The sequence below is a fragment of the Leptosomus discolor genome, chromosome Z (genome assembly GCF_034619465.1).
Source record: "Leptosomus discolor isolate bLepDis1 chromosome Z, bLepDis1.hap2, whole genome shotgun sequence".
NCBI classification, from domain to species: Eukaryota; Metazoa; Chordata; class Aves; order Leptosomiformes; family Leptosomidae; genus Leptosomus; species Leptosomus discolor.
The window spans coordinates 82970444-82992359 of NC_141419.1; the positions used below are offsets into that span (position 1 = coordinate 82970444).

The 21916-nt window shown below is 53.8% G+C and overlaps 2 protein-coding genes across 2 annotated transcripts in view; both read left to right on the forward strand.

The window, feature by feature from the left end:
• On the forward strand, positions 1–6897 carry STOML2 (stomatin like 2). The gene is made up of 10 exons (XM_086479513.1): positions 1–51; positions 2528–2680; positions 3013–3112; positions 3744–3802; positions 4153–4254; positions 4912–5046; positions 5592–5736; positions 6074–6153; positions 6392–6520; positions 6628–6897. Exons 1-10 carry the CDS (start codon positions 1–3, stop codon positions 6757–6759), a joined length of 1086 nt encoding a protein of 361 aa, XP_086335639.1. The 3' UTR covers positions 6760–6897.
• Positions 6898–7873: 976 nt separating this feature from the next.
• PIGO (phosphatidylinositol glycan anchor biosynthesis class O) overlaps positions 7874–21916 on the forward strand; it is a 29484-nt gene continuing 15441 nt past the window's right edge. Inside the window, exons 1-5 of the mRNA XM_086479589.1 lie at positions 7874–8366; positions 9725–9868; positions 11264–11387; positions 20337–20496; positions 20975–21148. Coding sequence (XP_086335715.1) covers positions 7874–8366; positions 9725–9868; positions 11264–11387; positions 20337–20496; positions 20975–21148 — 1095 coding nt within the window. The remainder of the gene's footprint in view (positions 8367–9724; positions 9869–11263; positions 11388–20336; positions 20497–20974; positions 21149–21916) is intronic.

The window sequence follows — 21916 nt, forward strand, 5'->3', positions numbered from 1 at the left end:
ATGCTGGCGCGGGCGGGGCTCCGGGCCGGGCCCGGCCTCGGGCTGCTGCAGGTGGGGGCGTCGGGGGGCCGGGCTGGGGGGTGTGGAGGAGCTGGGGGGGGGACCTGGGCTGGGGGGGCGGGGGGGGGGCCGGGCTGAAGGTGGTGGTGGTGGGGCTCTGGGGAAGCGCGGGGGGGCTCTGCGAGGGGGAGCTGGGCTGGGATAGGGGGCGGGGGGTGCAGAGGAGGCCTGGGGGCAAACGGGTGTGGGGGGGGGGTAGTAAGGGGGAAACCGGGTGTGGGGAGCGGTGAGGCGAGGTGGGGGAAAGGGTTGTAGGAGAAATGGTTGTGGGGGGCTGTAGAGGCCTGGGAGGGGGGGTTGGGGCGGGGTAGGTTGATGAGGGGGGAGGGGGGAGGGAGCCGGGCATGGGAGGGAGTGAGGAGGAGAGCTGTGGAGTGAGGGGCTGGGGGGGGAGGGGGTCAAGGGATTGCCCCGGGAAACGGGTCCTAGGTGGGGCGGGGGGGCCAGAAGGCGGGCAGAGCTGGGGAGGAACAGGCTGTTGGAGGGGGGTGGCCTGGGACTGAGGTAAGGCAGAGGGGTGGGAGGAAGGGGTCTGACCAGGTTACAGGGGGCTGAGTGGGCAGAAGAGACCCACCACCACCGTCTTCCTTTCCCTTACCTTGCGGTGTCGGGGAGGTTTTGTTCCTCCCCCTGCAGTGGGGATTGTTTAACCCGAGCCAGCAACTGAGCACCACGCAGCTGCTCGCTCACTCCTCCCTGCTCCCAGTGGGATGGGGAGAATGGAAGAAAAAAGTAAAACTCCTGGATTGAGATAAGAAGAGCTTGATAACTAAAACTAAAATGTAATAATAACAATAATTGCAAAATATAATAATAATAATAGTAATGAAAATGAATAGAGCAAATAATAAGAAGGAATATAGCTTCTGTGAGGGCATGACTGGCTGGGTAGGTGAGGGGAGAACAGTGTTTACCTTGACTTCAGCGAGGCTTTTGACCCTGTGTCCCATGGCATCCTCATGGGCAAGCTTAGGAAGTGTGGGCTAGGCAAGCGGGCGGTGAGGTGGATTGAGAACTGGCTGAAGGACAGAGCTCAGAGGGTTGTGATCCGCAGCGCAGGGTCTAGTTTGAGGCCTGTGGCTAGCGGTGCTCCCCAGGGGTCAGTACTGGTTCAACATACTGATCATTAATGACCTGGATGAAGGGACAGAGTGCACCCTCAGCAGGTTTGCTGATGACACAAAGCTGGGAGGAGTGGCTGATACACCAGAAGGCTGTGCTGCCATTCAGCGAGAGCTGGGCAGAGAGGAGCGTAATGAGGTTCAACAAGGGCAAGTGTAGGGTCCTGCACCTGGGGAGGGATAAGCCTATGCACCAGTACAGGTTGGGGGTCCACCTACTGGAGAGCAGCTCTGCGGAGAAGGACCTGGGAGTTCTGTTGAACAACAAATTAACCATGAGCCAGCCATGTGCCCTTGTGGCCAAGAAGGCCAATGGTATCCTGGGGTGCATGAAGAAGAGTGTGGCCAGCAGGGCGAGGGAGGTTCTCCTCCCTCTCTGCTCTGCCCTGGTGAGGCTACATGTGGAGTGCTGTGTCCAGTTCTGGGCCCCCCAATTCAAGAGAGACAGGGAACTACTGCAGAGAGTCCAGCAGAGGGCTACTAAGATGATGAGGGGACTGGAGCATCTCGCCTGTGAGGAAAGGCTGAGAGACCTGGGGCCCTTTAGCCTGGAGACATTCAGCCCCACCCCAGACACGATCCAGTACGACCGGCTCTGGCAGGAGCTTGGACTAGATGATCTCCAGAGGTCTCTTCCAGCCCCTACCATTCTGTGATTCTGTGAAAACGGAGAGACAAATAAAGCCCAAGAAAAGACGGGTGATGCACAGTGCAATTGCTCACCACCCGCTGACCAATGCCCGAGCAGTGATCTGCCCCCACCCCCCAGCCAACTCCCCCAGTTTATACACTGAGTACAACGTTCTATGGTACGGAATATCCCTTTGGCTCCTTCGGGTCAGCTGTCCTGGCCCTGCTCCCTCCCAGCTTCTTGTGCACCTGCACACTAGGAAGACATAGGAAGTTGAAAAATCCTTGATTTCCTAGTAGCAGTTAAAACCACCGACATATCATCAGCGTTCTTGTCATACCAAATCCCGTACTGAATCCAAAACACGGCACTATTCTAGCTACTAAGAAGGAAAGTTGGGCTCTATCCCAGCCAAAACCGGGACAAGGATATGAGGGAAGGGGAGACATGGAAAAAGCTCCAGCACAGGGAGTGAGCCCCCCTACACCTGAGGGGAAGGCCCTGATCCTCTCACTGTCCTTGGGGCCCAGGTCTTGTCACTGTGGGGGCAGCCCGTGTCTGCTGAACAGCGTGGGCTTGTTTGGGGCATCAGAGCTCTTTCCTGCCCCGGTGTACTGGGGCTGCGAGCAGTGATCCCAGATGGGAGAGCAGGGGTGGTGCTGGGCTCCGAGGTGCTGGCAGCCGGTCTCAATCCCATTCTTTTTCCTTCCTCCAGTGCTCCCAGCAGCTGAAGCGTTCAGCATGGCTGGCCTCTGCACCACGCCGCTTGAGCTCCGGCCTGCCTGTGAATATCGGGGTGCTCTTTGTGCCACAGCAGGAGGCTTGGGTGGTGGAGAGGATGGGCAAGTTCCACCGAATCCTCGAGCCTGTAAGGACCTACTTTTCTCCCCTTCTGGGTTCAGCAGGTTCCTAAAGCTCTGTAGCAAGGCGCGTCCTTTGTACAAGGGTTTTGGGCAGTGATGTGCTTGTTCTTCCAGATTGCAATCCTTCTGGCTGCCTCTAGACTGGTTTCCCTTGGTGGGGTGTTAAAAGCACTGAGAAAACTAAAATTCCCCCCTTGTGTAAAGGGTATTTGCTCTGCCTGCAGCATGTGCAGCGTGCTTGGCCTTTGTTTGCACAGCTCTCTAGTCTAACTGAGCTCTCCAGGGGCGAAACCCCCAAATTAGAGGGCTCATACGTCTAATCCTGCCCTTTTCTCAGGGTTTGAACTTCCTCATCCCTCTGCTGGATCGGATTCGTTACGTGCAGAGCCTCAAAGAAATCGTCATTAATGTCCCAGAGCAGTCAGCTGTCACCCTAGGTAAGGAACAGCTTCTGTGTCCTGCTCCTTCCCTTCTGCTCGGTCTGGGATGAGCCAGGGGCTCCATGGGGAGGAGTGGAAACATCCCAGGCTCCTGTACTCAACCCTGTCCTGGGGACCGGGGTTGGCGGTACTCCTGGTGCTGTGAGCTGAGGCACCCCAGGAGGTCCTGTCTGCTCTCTCAGGGCTGTGGCTCCACCTTCTTCCTGGGGTGCACCAGGGCAGGAATCCGTTTTTTCAGCTGTTTTCCTGTATCGAACCACAAAAAATCTCAGTGTTACAATTCTAGTATTAAGGTTTTTTGGGCTTGTTCCCCCCGCACCCCCACCCCCTTAAATCTTTTTCTATGAAGATAACTACAGTGTGAAACGTTTTGATCTGGAAATCCGAGACTTCTTGTGTATTGAATCATTAAAATGTAGTGTTTACTAGGGAACGTCAGGGTCCTTTTCACAAAGCCCTTTAGATAAGGAGATCCGTTTCAGCCATCCCTCTTCCACGCCACGCTGTTGACACCAGGAAGGAAAGGGATGGCCCTTCCCAGCTCTGCTAGTTCTGTCGGGGGAGAGGAGGTTGCCTTATTTTGTCTGTCCTGCTTCAGTAAACAGAACGTGTTGTTCTCTCCTGGCAGATAACGTCACCCTGCAAATTGATGGTGTGCTCTACCTGCGGGTTATGGATCCCTACAAGGTACCGTCCCTGCTGCGCTGAGTCACACAGTCCGTGGCTGAGCCCAGCGTGCTCTGCGTGTGCCGTGCTGCTCCGCTGGCTGCCTTGGCAGCCCCTCAGGCATCGCCCGCCTGGTTCCCCTGGCTCCCTTCTCCCCACAAGGCGGGCTTCAGCCTCTGCCCGGCTCGCTGCACCCTGCGAGGCAGCTGGGCTGAGCACCCCAACCCTTCCCGAGGCTCTGGGCGCCGCTTTTCTTTGTCAGGGGTGCCTGTGGCAGGTTTCTCGTCTTAGCGCTGTGTTTGCCCATCCTGCCTCGTTTGGGGTCCCTCTCGGCACTACCATCAACTCTGTTTTTTGCTTCTGCTCTCCAGGCTAGCTATGGGGTGGAAGATCCTGAGTATGCAGTGACCCAGCTGGCCCAGACCACCATGAGATCTGAACTTGGCAAACTCTCCCTCGACAGAGTCTTCCGGGTGAGCTGGGGAGGTGGATCACGGAGCTGCCGGTGTTTCTTGAAACCCTGGAGCAGTCTGCACAGCTGGGCTGATGTGCTTCATAGCAAAACTCCCATTGCTTAGAGGGCTTCTGGCCTGTCTTTCGGTTGAATGAATTAGTGAATTCTTGGAGATGGGTCTTGTTTTGGTGGGTTTTTTTTTTTGGACAGGAGCTATGTTTTACTCTGCCAGGGTTAGTTGGAAAGGGTGATGGGTGGCATGTGCCCAGACCTGGCTGGTCCAGCTGCATTTATCTTGAGTCAGTGACTCTTTGCTCAGGCCCTGCGATGAATGTCCTGGCTGACCCGGTTCATGGGGGGCTGTATCCCTCGTGCTGCCTTTGCTGGGCAGAAACAGGAGCTGTTGGCGTTCCTGGACAACGTTTGTGTCCAGACGTATGCCAGATGTTTGCATCCCAGCAATTTCAGTTTGGGGCACTGCCTTCCCTAGGAGACAATGACCCCTTCAAGAGGTGTGGGAAGCACTTGACCCTGCCTTACACCTGTGGAGAAGGGGGTTTTATGGCCGACCTTGGCCCATGACGGGATGGAGGGGGTGTGTGTGTTTCCCTCCTGACCCCTGTCTCATGCTAAGCACCTCTTCTTTGCTCTCTGACATTTGTTTTGTGCCTCCCAGGAGCGGGAGTCCCTCAACGCCAGCATTGTGGATGCCATCAACCAGGCTTCAGACTGCTGGGGCATCCGGTGCCTGCGCTATGAGATCAAAGACATCCACGTACCCCCACGTGTGAAGGAGTCCATGCAGATGCAGGTTCTGTTCTCTGGGAGGGCGGTCTGGAACAAGAGGGAAGTCTCCCCTTCCCCTTGCACTGTGGTTACCTGTCCAGAGCTGGCAGCAGCGGCCCCTCCTGCGGTGAGGGAAGCCTGTTGGCACTTCGGCTGCAAACGTACAGCTGTTGAATAGATAATTCCCGCCCTTATTTTGCTGGTGGTGGCCCCTGTCTGGTACACACAAGCCCTGCCGGCTCCCTTTAAAATCCCTGCTGGGCTCTTTAGGAAGCAAATCCCAGAGACAAAGGTCCCCCCCTTAAGAAAAACCAGGCACCAGCTCCCGATGCTGGAGGGGGAGGAGGGGGAAGCGGCCGCGCAGTTGGGTGTGGACCGGGCTGCCGAGGGCTGCGCAGCGTGAGGAGACTAGATGATTCCCTCGCCGGGGATCACGCCGTGGGTTCTCGTCCTCTGCTGAGCTGTGCCTGCCCCAGCGGGACGTAGGAGCATGTCCTCGCTGCGCTCGCCCCACGGGTGGGGTTTCCCCAGCGCGGCCGTGGCAGCCTGGTGTCTGACCTGTCTTCGCAGGTGGAGGCAGAGCGGCGGAAGCGGGCGACAGTGCTGGAGTCGGAGGGGACGCGAGAATCGGCGATCAACGTGGCTGAGGGGAAGAAGCAGGCACAGATCCTGGCGTCGGAAGCTGAGAAGGCCGAACAAATCAACAAAGCGGCTGGTAGTGGCTTGGGCTAGAGTATGTGGGGCCTAGGGGATCCGTAGCCCTCTGCACTGGGGGGTGGTGCTCCCGAGGAGCAGACCACATCGCTATCTCTGGGCCAAGCTTCCTCAGCCACGCTGAGGGTGCTCAGGCTGAGCTCCAGCTGGCCTTGCTGCCCCGCAGCCTGGGGCAGCAGGAGGCGTGTGGCACAAGTATCACTGTGCTGCTGTTGGGGAAGGGGAAGCTTTGCATGTATGAGATATTGCCTCGATTTGCTTCTTGAAATTGTCTTGATTTGCTCCTTGCGAGCGCTTTGTCACGGTTCTGATGCACGTTGTGCTGTGGTTTGTTGCAGGAGAAGCTAACGCCGTGCTGGTCAAGGCCAGGGCCAAGGCAGAGGCAATTCAGCTCCTGGCAGCTGCTCTGGCACAGCAGGTGAGCGACGGCTCTGTGGGACAGCCACCGCTTTGGCCCTGGCACTGAGAGAGGTGAAACCATGGCTGGGGCGGGAGCTGGCTGTCCCTTGGTCACTCCCTGCCATCTTCAGCAGCAGCGAGTGAGGAGTTTTGCTGTCCTGGGGGCTGTGACCAGCCGGGGTGGGCTGTGGGAAGGGTCACAGAGGAGCTCTCGGTGGTACGTGGCTCACTGCTGAGCCTCTTGCCTCTCTCCCCAGCACGGCAGTGCCGCCGCCTCTCTCTCCGTGGCAGAGCAGTACGTGAACGCCTTCTCCAAGCTTGCCAAAGACTCCAACACCCTGCTGCTGCCCGCCAACACCGGTGACGTCACCAACATGGTCGCGCAGGTGAGTGTGGTCGGAGGGACCCTGTCTCTTGCCTGGGGGAGGTGGAGTTGCCAGTCCGGCAGGGCCTGGCCTTCACTCCTCCCCCGTGGTGCTCTTGTTCCTTCCAGGCCCTGGGCATCTACACCACGCTGACCAAGCCTCAAGCTGTGAAGACGCAGGACGAGATGCCCCCAGCCCACGAGGAACCCCAGCCTCCCCCTGTGGAGGTGCTGAAGGCAGAACAGGCCGGCTCCAGCTAGCAGGGCTGGAGGGGTCCCGCACCCTTGCCCGGGGCCTGCCGGGCTGGCAGCAGCCCTGACCTGCTGCGCTCCCTGGTCAGACGCTCTTCCTCCCTTGGCCCTTATTTTATATTTGGATTTAAACCGTGTAATAAATGGTACCGGTGCTGCTGCAGCCCATCCGCTGGCACTCCAGAGCCCAACCTGTGGACCCCACCATCCCTCGCCAAAGGGAGCCCACCCCTCCTAAGCAGGCTCCTGCCAGGAGCTCCCACGGGCATGCAGTGATCTGCAAGAGGAGCCGGGGGACCCCTCCTCAGCGGGGGGACACCCCCTCTCTGGGGACGTGAGCTGCTGTCATCGCCCCCTCGCCGTAGCAGCCCCTGCGGTCCGTGACGTCGGGTTCTCTCTAGCGTGCTCCTCACGGCGCCCACCGCAGGGTGGGGAGCGGCTGCGGCCGTTAATTGATCGATTGAAGGAACGCCTCCGGCGTGCTGGGGGTGGTCTGTCGCCCCCGCCCACCCAGCCCGACAGAGACGGGGGCCGGGGGCGCGCGCAGAGTCTCCCGGCCGCTTGGGGGCGCTGCCGTCTCCCGCCGCTCCCTGCGCCGCCGCTCTTGGCCCGCGGGCGCCACGCGCGGCGCTTCCGGGGGGGGCGGGGGGCGGCTGGCGGTGGCCGAGGCGGCCGCAGGTGGGGCGGGAGGGGGATGAGAGGGGGCTGGGGGGGGGGGGGGCGTAAGGGGCGGGGGGCTGGGGGTGAAGCCGAGGTGCTGGGGCGGGGCGGGCGGCGAGGGTGCCAGGCGGTGTTTTACGGGGGTGCGAGGGGTGTTGGGGGTGCAAGGGCTGCTCGGGTGTGAGGGGGGCGGGGGGGCTGCGTGGTGGTTGGGGGTGCCAGGGAGGGGCTGGGCAGCGCTGGGAGGTGGGGGGGGGGGGGGGGAACCGGGGCGCAGCGTGGCGGGGGTCCGAGGAGGTGCGGTGTGCAGGGCCGGGGCTGGGAACGGGTACAGTCGAGTCCGGGCGGTGGCGGAGGGGGGGGGGGGGGGGGGCGTTGGGGCGCAGGGCAGCCCCCAGGGACAGGTGGTGCCCGGCCGAGGTGGAGCCGCAGCGGGGTGAGCCTGCCTGTCGTTCCTCCTAGGATGCAGCGGTGGCCAGTGCTGCTCTTCCTGGCCTGGGTCTGCTTTCTCTTTTTTGCTGGTATCGGGCTCTTCATGAGCGGGTTCCTGCTCACCCGGATCGAGCTCGCCAGCAGCAGTTCCTGCTCAGACCCACTCGTGCCCCCAGCGTGGGAGAGGCAGAGCCTCCCACCGGGCTCCTGTTGGGCACCGCAGCGCTTTTCCAAGGCTGTGCTTGTCATCATCGATGCCCTCCGTTTCGAGTTTGCCCGCTTTAACCCCGCCAAGGCCAGCCCGCTGCCCTACGAGAACAAGCTCAGTTTCCTGCACCACCTTGCCACCTCCCAGCCTCGCCATGCCCGCCTCTACCGCTTCCGAGCCGATCCCCCGACCACCACCATGCAGCGCATCAAGGGCCTCACCACTGGCTCGCTGCCCACTTTCATCGACGTGGGCAGCAACTTCGCCACCTACGCGATCCAGGAGGATAACCTGCTGGTACAGCTAGTGCAGAATGGTAGGTGGGCAGGAGCAGTGTCCTGCTGGGACAGGGCATGTGCAAACCACTGGTCAGCGCTCACACGGGACCTTTTTTTCTCCTTCCCTGGGAAGGGAACTGCTTACAACACCTCCACCCTGTCAGTTAATTCTTTTGCCCTACTCGGGTGACAGTCGTCTCAGGTAGAGCTGTCATGCAGGCAGGGTTTCTCCATCTTGTGCTGGGAGTAAGAAGTAGCTGGGACCATGGCTTCGTCTTCATCATCTCCAAAGATGACGAGAAAGCAGGGGAAAGTGGCTGTGCTGATGGTGACTGTCACAAGGTCACCACCAGGAATGGCTGTAGCAAGCCAAGGGCAGTCAGTCATGTCATGTTTGCGTTCAGGTGAGACGGACGGTGAAGGAGGAACTGGTGCCTGGTGTGCTGTGGAGGTGTCACTCAGGCACCAAGCCTGCCTGGCCAGCTGCCTGCTGCTGTTAGGCAATGACCTCATCACGTTTTCTGTGTAGTTTGGTGCTGCTGGGGTGTGCTTAGTGCAGCTGTAACCGGCTTGTGAGGGGGAGCAGAGAGAAAAGGACAGGATACGATCTGGTGTTACCCAGAGAGATTTGCTTCCAGCACTCAGAGTGGCACAAATACCAGTGCCTGGGACGAGGCGATGTGACTGGATTGTCTGCTCCCCTGTGTGCAAGCAAGGTGGGCAAATGCAGTAAATCATCAGAGGCAAAAAACACAGGTAGACCCTGTGCCAGAGCAGCAGCCTCGGAGGAAATGATTCCTGCTGCCAGGCTGGAGAAGCTCTGCGGAAGCACGGAGGGCTGGCTGGTGCCAGACAGAGCAAGCAGAGCGAGAGCAGTGGGAAGGATCAATCAGTGCTTTGGCTTTCTCTTTTCCGTGTGTGAAGACCCACTGCTGTTCAAAGCTGGAGCCCAGAACTCACAGCTTCTACTCAACCCCTGTCTTGTAATTTACAATGGGTTCACGGGCCTTGGGTGAGGGTTTGTCTGCTTCATGCTGCACCTTCCTAATTGCTGCGGTAGTACGGGTGGGTCGCTGCCTGCTTCCTGGGCTGTTCAACCCACAGGTCTTCCTGCTGGGGTGGCGTGTCGGAGATCAATGACAAATAGTGGGGTTCTGCAGGTGGAGGTGGTGTGGGGGGGCACTTGCAGGCTTAGAAACCGGGCTGGTCACTCCCTGTATTCAAACTCACTTACAGGCAGATGGTCATTTTAATTGTAGGTTGCTTTTGAGTGTGGGTTGGAGCCAATGCTTCAGACCTTGATCTGGATCTGCTCAGGCTCCTTGCACTAGTGTGAGTAACAGTGTGACTCAGGTGGGCTCCCGGCTTTCATTAATTCCTTTCTTTGCTGCCACAGGAAGGAGAGTGGTCTTCATGGGTGATGACACTTGGGAAGGACTCTTCCCAAAGAAGTTTTTCCGCTCATATTTCTTCCCTTCTTTTAACGTGAAGGATCTTCACACTGTAGACAATGGGATCCTGCAGCATCTCTATCCAACTGGTAAGCAGCAATTTCCCCAGGGCCTGGATAACCCTTTACATTATGTGGGGGTCCTACTGCAAGATTGGGTTAGGACTAAAGAATTTTTTTCTGTTACGGAGTGGCACTGGACAGTCACACACTGCTGCCTGGGCATTACAGTGCTCTAGCTGGATTTCCACAGATAAGCCAGCCTTTGGGGCCTGTAAACTGTTTCTGTAAATACCTTTCCTTCTTTTGGGAGAGAGTACAGCTTGATGGAACGAGGTTAGATTTCTACATCTGCCTTAGAAATAAAGTGCCAGGATGGAGCAGGAGGGGCAGCTTAACTTTGACATGTGCCTGCCTGGGCAGGCACACAGTGCTCTGGGAAATACGCAACAGTGCGACTACCCATGGGGAGGCTGGGGCAGAGCACCGCTCCAGAGCATCAGTGGCTCCTGGCCTTGGGAAGAAGGTGAAGTGTGAGATGTATTTGTGAATTTTAAGTGATTTCAGACCCCTCCCTGAGGTCCTGGGACCTAGGAGGATGCTCTATGCTTTATCTGTCTATGAATCTAAGCAAATTAAGGGTGCAGTGGCATTTCATGGGGAAGTCGTTGTGCCCTGTGGGAGAACTGCAGTTCAGTATTTAATCACCAAATATGTTGGTTTTCATGTGCCGAGGCCCTGAAGCAGAGGGGAGAGGCTGGGGTAACTTTCTAGCTAAGGACAGCATTGGTGTGCCGTGCTCACGTCCTGAGTGACATGCAGAGGGGCACATGGATCTGTCTGGCCTGAAATATCTCCGGGGTAGGACTGGAGTTCTAGGTTCTCCTTTTCATAGAAGCACAGAATGGGTTGGGTTGGAAGGGACCTTAAAGATCACCTAAGTCCAACCCCCCTGCCATGGGCAGGGACACCTTCCACCAGACCAGGTTGCTCCAAGCCCCATCCAGCCTGGCCTTGAACACTGCCAGCGAGGGGGCAGCCACAGCTTCTCTGGGCAACCTCTTGCAGTGCCTCACCACCCTCACAGTGAAGACCTTCTTCCCTACATCTACTCTAAATCTAACCCCTTATTCTATCACTACTTGCCACTGTAAGTATCCTGAGCATCCCCTTGGTTTAACTCAGTTTGTGGCAGTTTGGGTTAAGGGTATTTCAAGGTGACTTGGTGACATTGGGCCATTTCCCTCCTGAGGAGTGGTGAACAAAACCCATGGATACTGGGGCGCTTGCCAGGCATTGAGCACCCTGTGCCGTTGCCAAGAGTGTGCCTCTGTTAAAACCTGCATCAATCTGCTTGAGAGCTGGGAGTGACAATGACAGGAGGAGGAGAAATAGCAGTTTTCAGAGGCAACTGGAAAGCTCTGGCCGGAGAATCCATGCCTGAACCCCAGGCTAGTATGTGATAAATCTGCTCTTGTTCTGCAGTGGACAGTGGTGAATGGGATGTGCTGATTGCTCACTTCCTCGGCGTGGACCACTGTGGGCACAAACACGGACCTGACCATCCCGAAATGGCTAAGAAGCTCACCCAGATGAATGAGATGCTCAGGTGATTAGTGCGGTGGTGGGAGGTTGCCAGCTGGCCTCTTCCTTCAGCCGGGCTGGTGGGGTCTTCCCAGGGAATTTACAGACGCAGAAGGCAACGGGAGAGTTGCTGTTCCTGCTAACATGGAGAATGGCTTTGGCCACAGCAGCTGAAGCCCCAGCTGTGGGGCAGTCTCAGTTGCATAGACTCACGTTCACGAGAGGTTTGGTTTCAGAGTTAGACTCTCTTCAGGTCTTGGAGACTTGATTCTCAACCAAACCATCAGGTAATGGTGCAGCTGGAGTACAGCTGAGCCTCACTCTTTCCGTCTTTAAAATGGAGATTGTCACACTGAGGCTTGGCTGATGTTTGAGAAGCACTTGGAGGACCTGGCTAGGGAGTGCTGCATTTACTGCACAGGCCTGTGAGTTGTGCTTTTGTGTCAGTGGGCAGAATGGGATCCTGACATGCTGATTGTGTAGGCATGCCTCAGCCCAGAATGCTGCAGCTTTTCACTCTTAGGACTGCTTTAATTTTTGGTGCTAGAAGGAGTGGGTAATTTACCCTGCTGCATCTGAGAGTGCAGTGTATGTCATGTCATACCTGCTGCATCCTTCAGGGACAGATCCCCTCTTTTTTTCCTTAAAAGTAGGAGATTGCTAAACAACATGATGCAATAGACAAGACCCAAATAGAAGCAGCCTAAAATTTGTTCCTGTTGGGAACCTGAATTGTATTTTGTCAAGATCCTTGAAGGCACTAAGTAACAAGCCACCATTCACTGAGGACCTAAGCAAGATCAGTCCACTGACTCAGGGCTCTGAATTTTCGGTTTGATTTTAAAGCGTTCCTTGCCCTGGTGCCTGGCTTGGTTGTTACAGCTTTGTGTCAGCATGTAGTTTTGCTCATATCCTTTTGTGGGCTTCACCTCTGTGGTGCAGGCAGGCTTGGTGGGGACATTTCCTCTCTCACCTTGACTATTTGGGCTCCTGCCCAGTTAGGAGTTGACCTCAACCAGAGGGTTGAGGCTGGGCCAGCCACGAAAGAATGACAGACGCTCTCTATTAACCCCTCTACCCTCCCAGAAGGGGAAGGGAGAGAGAATAAGGGAGAGAGACTTATGGGTTGGAAAGGAAAACTAGAATAGCTTTAATGAAACAGTAACAATAAAAGATAGTAACAATAATATAATGAAATATACACAAACAGATATCAAACCAACACCGAACCCAGCTCCCCCCACCCTGATGACGGTACGTCACTACCACACTGCAGGGCTGGCACTGGGGCAATCCCAGGCTGGCCTGGGCAGCAGACAGAGATGAGATGCAGGGGCTGGACTCAGGCACTGGATTCAGGGATGCACGGGTCGGGATGGACGACAGGAGAACAAACAGAGTCCTCCTCAGATGTCGGCCATCGAAGAAGAGAGATTGACCCTCATGATCCCTCAGCTCTATACTGAATATGACGTGTATGGGATGGACCACTCTGTGGGTCAGGTTTGGGTCCCCTGTCCGGTTCGCTCCTCCCTGCAGGTGCGACTGTTTTCATGCTTGAGACCCTTTTCACTCCCAGCACCCCAACATGCAGTACAAGATTTAGCAGTGACCTTGGTCACTGTAAGAACAAGTACAAGCAAGGGCCTCTCTGCATCCCATTCCTTGGTACAGACTATGAACATCAGGCCTGATCGCTGCTGGGAGCAGTCACTGTCTGGGAAAACACGCTTTTGCTTTCAGAAAGTGCCATTACTTGAAGAGGCTTAACTGAAAAGTCAAATCACTGAAACAGAATTAGTTCTGTTTTAGCCCAAACCAGGACATTCCACCCCTTATTCCATACCATTTACGTCATACTCATCACTAGCTTATGATTTGTCTTTTTACCTAGAAGTTCATTAAGTTTATGTAGTTCATGATTATTGGTTTCCGTCTTTCACAGCAGTCTCTCAGAGCAGGAAAGATGGCATGAAATCTGTTGTGGTTCATGCTCACATGTTGTAAGTCCACCTCGAGGAAGTTGTTGGACGTCACTCGATGAGGCTAGCTCTGGTTATCCTGAAAGACACTTACTGAACACTGTTAGTATTACGTAGCAGGTCAGAAGTAAGTGTTCTCACCCAGAGTTAAATTCCCTTGAGGTACACATTGGACTTCACCATCCTTCATCGTTACCCACCAAGTATGACCAGGTGCTTGAGCAAAAGCAACCCCACGAATGGGTTTGCCTTTGCTCGAAGCAGGAAATACCCACACAGCTTTTTTCAACAAATTCCTTTCACACACCATGGGGACTCTGTCCCCTTCGGTTGTATGTAAAAGGTCAGATTGGGCAGGTCTGGCTCAATTGATAGATCCTCTGGTTTTAACTAACCAGGTGGCTTGTGCTAGATGTGTGTCCCAGTTTGAAGAGTTGCACCACACATTGCTTTCAGCGTAGCTTTTAGTAGCCCATTGTATCGTTCAATCTTTCTGGAGGCTGGTGGGTGATAGGGATATGTGATATACCCACTCGATACCACGTGCCCTAGCCCAGTTGTCTATAAGATTGTTTTTGAAATGACTCCCATTATCTGACTCAATTCTTTCTGGAGTGCCGTCTCGCCACAAGATTTGTATTTCGAGGCCCAGGACGGTGTTCTGGGCAGGGGCATGAGGTACAGGACATGCTTCCAGCCAGCCGGTGGTTGCTACTACCATTGTGAGCACATGACGCTTACCCTGGCGGGTTTGAGGCAATGTGATATAATCAATCTGCCAGGCCTGTCCATACTTATACTTAGACCATCGTCCCCCATACCACAAAGCTTTTAACCGTTTATGCTTGATTGCGGCGCATGTTTCACAGTCGTGGGTAACCTGCGCAATAGCGTCCATCGATAAATCTACCCCTCGGTCATGAGCCCACTTGTACATTGCATCTCTTCCCTGATGTCCTGAAGTGTCATGAGCCCACCGAGCTAGAAATAGTTCACCCTTATGTTCCCAGTCTAGGTCTGTTTGGAACAGTTTCACAGCCTGATCCGCTCGCTGGTTGTTTCGATGCTCCTCAATGACCCGACTTTTAGGTGCATGAGCACCTATGTGACATCCCTTGACAACTAGTTTCTCCAGCCTGGCAGCAATGTCTTGCCACAGTGCAGCAGCCCAAATTGATTTACTTCTGCGCTGCCAATTGTTCTGCTTCCACTGTTTCAGCCAACCCCACAAGGCATTAGCTACCATCTATGAGTCATGGTGAAGACAGAGTACTGGCCACTTTTCCCATTCAGCAATGTCCAGGGCCAACTGGGTGGCTTTTACCTCAGCAGACTGACTCGATTCACCTTCTCCCTCCACTGCTTCTGCGACTCATCATGTGGGATTCCACACAGCAGCCTTCCACTTCCAATGATTCCCTACAAGACAGCAAGATCCATCAGTGAACAAAGCATATTACTTTTCATTATCTGGCAACTGATTATATGGTGGGGCTTCTACAGCATGCGTTACCCCTTCTTCTGGTGGCCCTATAAAGTCTTTACCTTCCGGCCAATCCGTAATGACTTCTAAGATTCCTGGATGATTGGGGTTTCCTATCCGGGCCCGCTGTGTGATTAATGCAACCCACTTACTCCAGGTAGCATCAGTGGCATGATGAGCAGAAGGAACCTCACCCTTGAACATCCAGCCTAGTACTGGCAGTCCTGGCACCAGGAGGAGCTGTGCTTCAGAACCAATCACTTCCGAAGCAGCTCTGACTCCTTCATACGCTGCCAGTATTTCTTTTTCAGTTGGGGTATAGTTGGCCTCGGAGCCTTTGTATGCTCGACTCCAAAATCCTAGGGGTCGACCTCGAGTCTCCCCTGGTGCTCCCTGCCACTACCTCCAGGTTGGACCATTATCCCCGGCTGCAGTATAGAGTATATTTTTAATGTCCTGTCCTGTTCGGACTGGCCCAAGAGATACTGCATGTACAATCTCATGTTTGATTTGTTCAAAGGCCTGTTGTTGTTCAGGGCCCCAATTGAAACTGTTTTTCTTTCGAGTCACTACATAGAGAGGTTTCACAATTTGACCGTAACCAGGAATATGCATTCGCCAGAAACCCACAACGCCTAAGAGGGCTCGTGTTTCCTTTTTGTTAGTTGGTGGGGACGTAGCAGAAATTTTATTAACCACGTCCATTGGGATCTGGCAGCGCCCATCTTGCCACTTGACTCCCAAAAAATGGATCTCTCGTGCAGGTCCTTTGACCTTGCTCCTTTATATGGCAAAACTGGCATCTAAGAGAATTTTGATTATCTTCTTACCTTTCTCAAAGACTTCTTCTGCTGTGTTACGGTGACATACAATGATGTCATCAATGTATTGTAGGTGTTCCGGAGCTCCACCCTTCTTCAGTGCGGAATGGATCAATGCATGGTAAATGGTAGAGCTGTGCTTCCACCCCTGGGGCAGTCGAGTCTGGATGTAGTGGATGCCCCTCCAGGTGAAAGCAAACTGCATTCTGGTGCTATAGGAACAGAAAAGAACACGTTATCAATGTCAATTGTAGCATACCACTTAGCTGCCTTTGACTCCAGTTCGTGCTGATGTTCTCATATGTCTGGCACAGCAGCACTAACCGGTGGCGTGACTTCATTCAGGCCAGGACAGTCCACTGTTAATCTCCATTCTCCATTAGACTTCCGCACTGGCCATACAGGGCTGTTAAAGGGTGAATGAGTCTCGTTAACCACCTTTTTACGCTCAAGTTTATGGAACAGCTTAGAGATGGGAATCACTGAGTCTCAGCTGGTGCGATGTTGTTGTCGATGCTCTGTTTTGGTAGCAATTGGCACCTGTTGATCTTCAACCTTCATCAGTCCCACAGCAGTGGGCTCCTCTGAAAGTTGAGGCAACAAGGTTAGCCGTTCTTTAGGCTCTATAGGTGCTATACCAAAAACCCACCGATGCCCTTTTGGGTCTTTAAAATACCCTCTCATAAGAAAGTCTATGCCAAGGATGCATGGAGCATCAGGACCAGTCACTGTAGGGTGCTTCTCCCGTTTATTCGCAGTTAGGCTCACTTTGGCCTCCACAACAGTCAGTTCTTGAGAGCCTCTGATCACTCTAGCACTAATAACAGTTTGTCTTTCTTTATGATTCAATGTCACTAGGATGCGTCGTGCACCAATATCTACAAGGCTTTATACTTCTGTGGTTCCAATGTGCCAGGCCATCGAATCCACGCAGTCCAATAAATTCAGTTGCCCATCTCCTCCACCTGGCTGGAGGCAGGGCCCCTCTAATTTTTAGTATGGTACTCATCGACAAGTGGGTTTGTGTTCACCGGGTCGATGGAATTTGTATTTTTTGCAGGGTTTACAGCATTTCCCTCGCTTATCAGGCTTGGATGGTTTACAAGGTTGACAGGGTTTGTCGATTGTGAGTGAACTACGTGGACTACATTGTCATTCCCCCTACTAACATTTAGACTAGAGGGCTGTTCACTGTTGACTGGAGCAACCATTCTTTTAGAAGAACTTTCACTTGTCTTTGTTTTACTTTGTAACCTGTGTACTCGAGCTTGCAAGACAGAATTAGGTTTTCCATCCCATTTCCTCATGTCCTCTTTATGCTTACGCAGGAAAGACCACATGGTACCTCGGGACATGCACTGTTGCTCTTGAGCTGGTCTTTTAGGACAGGATCTTCTCCTAATGGCTTCAAGATGAATCTGTTCAGGGGAAGAATAGGATTTATTCTCCTTCTTAGACAGTTCCTCATGCCCCTTTTTAATTTCCTTAGGTATTTCCTTATCCACTTCCTTAGCTACAGCTGAGACAGCTGAGGCCTTTGTGGGACCAGAGAGAATGTGTTCATTCTGTCGTACTTTGTTAGCCAGTTCATTCACAGTTGGTGTCTTGACACCTTCTTCCCAGACTATCGTTGACACTGCACTGGCACACGTTGGTGGTGCACTCTGTACAAACTTCTTCAACATCGATTGCTTGCATGGCATTTCATCGGGATCTATAATTACTTGCCAGTCAGTATAGATCACCTCGCGCACAGCTAATTCTCTCAGGTACTTAATACCTTTTTCCACAGTGTTCCATTTTCTCAGGCGGCAGACAATATTGTCCTTAAAGGGATACCTGCTCTTTATGGCTGCTAAGAGTCGTTTCCAGAGGCTGACACTCTTTTTCTTTCTCACAAGTGCCTTGTCAATGCCTCCATTCTTAGCCAGGGATCCCAACCGCCTAACTTCTCTACTGTCCAACTCTAAGGTGTTGGCCCCATTATCCCAGCATCGGAGCAACCAGCTGGTAATTGGCTCTCCATCATGACGACTAAAGGACTTTCTCGCACTATGCAGCTGCTTCCTAGAGAAGGGTTTGAGTTCCTCTCTCTCTGACTCCTTTCCCTCTGATGGTTTTGTTTTAGAAGGACCCATGTCTGAATCTTTGTCGTCTGTCACTGGGCAGTCTGACTTTTTAAGGCCTTTTTTCCCAGTCACAGGGGCCTTATCCTTCACTTCTTGTTCTGACTCCTCTACCTCTGATGGTTCTGCTCTAGAAGGACCCTCTCCTGGGTCTTCCTCATCCTTCACTGGACAATCTGATTTCTTTGTGTATTTCTTTCCTTCCACAAGGGCAACTTTTGCTGCTACAGATTGAGTGGGAGCCTTAGTACTTATCAGTGTAGCTGCAGTGCTCGTCAGAGTTGGAGTAATGCCAGTGCTCACTGTCAGAGTTTGGGCAGCAGCGGTGCTTGCTGTGGGAGCTGGAGCAGTGGCACTTGCTGTGGGAGCTGGAGCAGCAGCAGCACTTGCTGTGGGAGCTGGAGCAGCGGCACTTGCTGTGGGAGCTGGAGCAGCAGTGGCACTTGCTGTGGGAGCTGGAGCAGCAGTGGCACTTGCTGTAGGAGCTGGAGGAGCAGTGGCACTTGCTGTAGGAGCTGGAGGAGCAGTGGCACTTGCTGTGGGAGCTGGAGCAGCGGCACTTGCTGTGGGAGCTGGAGCAGCAGCGGCACTTGCTGTAGGAGCTGGAGGAGCAGCGGCACTTGGTGTGGGAGCTGGAGCAGCAGCGGCACTTGGTGTGGGAGCTGGAGCAGCAGCGGCACTTGCTGTGGGAGCTGGAGGAGCAGCGGCACTTGCTGTGGGAGCTGGAGGAGCAGCGGCACTTGCTGTGGGAGCTGGAGGAGCAGCGGCACTTGCTGTGGGAGCTGGAGGAGCAGCGGCACTTGCTGTGGGAGCTGGAGGAGCAGCGGCACTTGCTGTGGGAGCTGGAGCAGCAGCGGCACTTGCTGTGGGAGCTGGAGCAGCAGCGGCATTTGCTGTGGGAGCTGGAGCAGCAGCGGCACTTGGTGTGGGAGCTGGAGGAGCAGCAGCGGCACTTGCTGTGGGAGCTGGAGGAGCAGTGGCGGCACTTGCTGTGGGAGCTGGAGGAGCAGTGGCAGCGCTCAGCGGGGGGGCCTGCTGGGTCTGAGTGGCTGTGGTGCGTGTTAACCAAACTCGCCGTTTCCTTCGTGGGGTCTGAGTAGCTGTAGTGACTGTTGCTGAACAGGACCTATACCTGTACCGATTTTTAACATAACACCACACACCCTGAAACACATTCAGGAAAATTGATAGTAAAAGCATGATACATAAAATCGTGATTTTCTGACGGTGATAATCATGTCCAGGACCCTCCCAATCTGATAGACTGCACTTGTTATAGAAGGGAGCAGTATAATTTCCCCAGATGTAAAACAAGGTGCAACTAATAACAGAGTCCACTATGTAGCACAAGATGTACCCAGGGTAATCCACAAACCAATTTATCCCAGCATGGATAAGCGATAAGCACCATAGTATAGTCGTAATTTTTGCCCAGCACACAGTCTGGATAACTTGAAAGACAGGGGTAAGAACGAGTAAACAATAATTCAACACATGCGGCAGATAAGGCGATATGATGTCACTTAAATTTAAAAAAAACTCTACTATGGAATGCCATGATATGAAGTTTAAGAACTCTACCATCTTGTGAGCTGTCTGTTTAAATTTCCAACCTTTGAGAATCTCAAAAGAAAAAATCTGCTCTTTTAAGAAAGCAAGCGGGAATTTGTGCTATTCAGGTAATTTATCGGAGCTCCGGTCGTGTCCTACGTTGGGTGCCAATTAATCTGCCAAGGGTTGAGGCTGGACTAACCACAAAAGAATGACAGACGCCCTCTATTAACCCCTCTCCCCTCCCAGAAGGGGAAGGGAGAGGGAACAAGGGAGAGAGACTTGCGGGTTGGAAAAGAAAACTAAAACAGCTCTAATGGAACAGTAACAATAAAAGAAAATAACAATAATATAATGAAATATATACAAACAGATATCAAACCAACACCGAACCCCACTCCCCCCACCCTGATGACGGTACGTCACCACCACACTGCAGGGCTGGCACTGGGGCAGTCCCAGGCTGGACTCGGCAGCAGACAGGGATGGGATGCAGGAGCTGGACTCAGGCACTGGATTCAGGGGTGCACGGGTCGGGATGGACGACAGGAGAACAGACAGAGTCCTCCTCAGGTGTCGGCCATTGAGGAAAAGGGCCTGACCCTCGTGATCCCTCAGCTTTATACTGAGTATGACGTGTATGGGATGGGACACTCTGTTGGTCAGGTTTGGGTCCCCTGTCCGGTTCGCTCCTCCCTGCAGGTGCGACCTTTTTCGTGCTTGCAACCCTTTTCACTCCCAGCACCCCAACACGCAGTACAAGATTTAGCAGTGACCTTGGTTGCTTTCAGGAGCAAGTATAAGCAAGGGCCTCTCTGCATACCATTCCTTGGTACGAACTATAAACATCAGGCCTTATCGCTGCTGGGAGCAGTCACTGTCTGGGAAAACACGCTGTTGATTTCAGAAAGTGCCGTTACTTGAAGAGGCTTAACTGAAAAGTCAAATCACTGAAACAGAATTAGTTCTGTTTTAGCCCAAACCAAGACACCTTCCTTATCCTGGTCACAGGTCCTTGGTGGATCACTTGGGGAATGACACCCTTCTTCTGGTGGCTGGGGACCACGGCATGACAGAGACTGGAGACCATGGTGGTGAAGGCGAGAAGGAAGTGAATGCAGCACTGTTTGTGTACAGCAAAACACCCCTATTTGGCCCTGGCCTTCCAGAGGTGAGAAGAAGCTGATCCTTGGCTGTCACTGCCTGAGGTGGCATTCGGGGTGAAAACTGCATCCTGGGGTTACAGAGAGTAACTGTTCAATTTGGATTGTTTAGATTGAGAGGGGTGGGGAGTCTGTCACCTTTCCCGAGAGAGCAGTGGAAAGGCTGGTGCAGTATGCAGGTGACTGAAGTGTTGGGGACCCATTTTCAGGCCCTCCAGCTGTGAGGGGTGTTTGAGTGGGGCCAGGTGAGCTGTTGGACAGCCAGGGCCATACTCAAGGACCTGCAGCTCCCAGCAGGCATCCTCCCCTCTGCAGGGCACTCAGGGAGGGCAGAGCTGTGCCTTTGCCTTTCCCTGTGCTTTCCCACTCCTGGCTTGCCCAGATTCCCCTCTGACAGGGATGTCTTCCCCATCGTTCTCTAGCCTGAGTGAAAAGCTGTGTTGCTCTGTTCTTTACGAATTTTTGATTCCTCCCCTGTCTCTCCAGGAGCCTGAGGCCGTTCCCCAGGTGAATCTGGTGCCCACTGTGGCCCTGCTGCTGGGTGTGCCCATCCCCTACAGTAACATTGGGGAGGTGATGGCTGAGCTGTTCTCTGGCGATGGTGACACTGTGTCTGCAGCCTTGCAGCAGCTCTTGGTCTACCACATCAACGCGAAACAGGTACGGCCTATGGTAGGCCTCCCCGTTGAACTACAGAGGAGAAGGACTGGCTTTGTAAGCACAGGCGTCTTCTGTTTGGTGGAGGTGGGGTGGTGACATGGTGTTACCTTTGTGAGGATCTTATTTTGAAGAGTTACCTCCTTGCAGCATTTGCTCCAGTAAAAGATGGCACCGTTTTCCCAAAAGAGAAATGAGAGATAGCTGTTTTAGGGCTTGGTGGTGTGGAAAATACTGGCCAGGAAGGTGCCATTTGCTTCAGGATGAGGGTTGGTTCCGGATGGTCAGAGGTAAATTTGGTAATTTGGGAGGCTGGTGGGCAGGCTTGTTCCTCAAGGCGGAAGATGATTAGGGGCAATTCTTGTTAATAGAGATTCAGGTGTACAAATGGATGTTTTGATGATGCTTCTGTTTTGGAGGAGAAACAGTGCTAGCTAAAAAGCTGTTCTAGATCAGTGACAGAAGGAAAATGGTAACGAAGGACTAAGTAGAAGAAACACCATCTAACAGGTGACAGTGAAGTGTGATAGGGAAGGAACAGTTTACACCAACTGCAACAAAATATAGAACCCTAACAGCTGAATGACAAAATTTGAATGAGAGTGACTATACCAGCTATAAAAGAAGCCCAAGTAATGGAGCAGGCCATGTGCCGGGGCAAGCTAGAGCTTCTATGGAGGATGTGAAGGCTGTCTGTTGTGGCTCTGGGCATGCCACAGAACCAGATTTGCCGCACACGTTGCAAGGCATGTGTCTCAGCTAAGTGCCGGT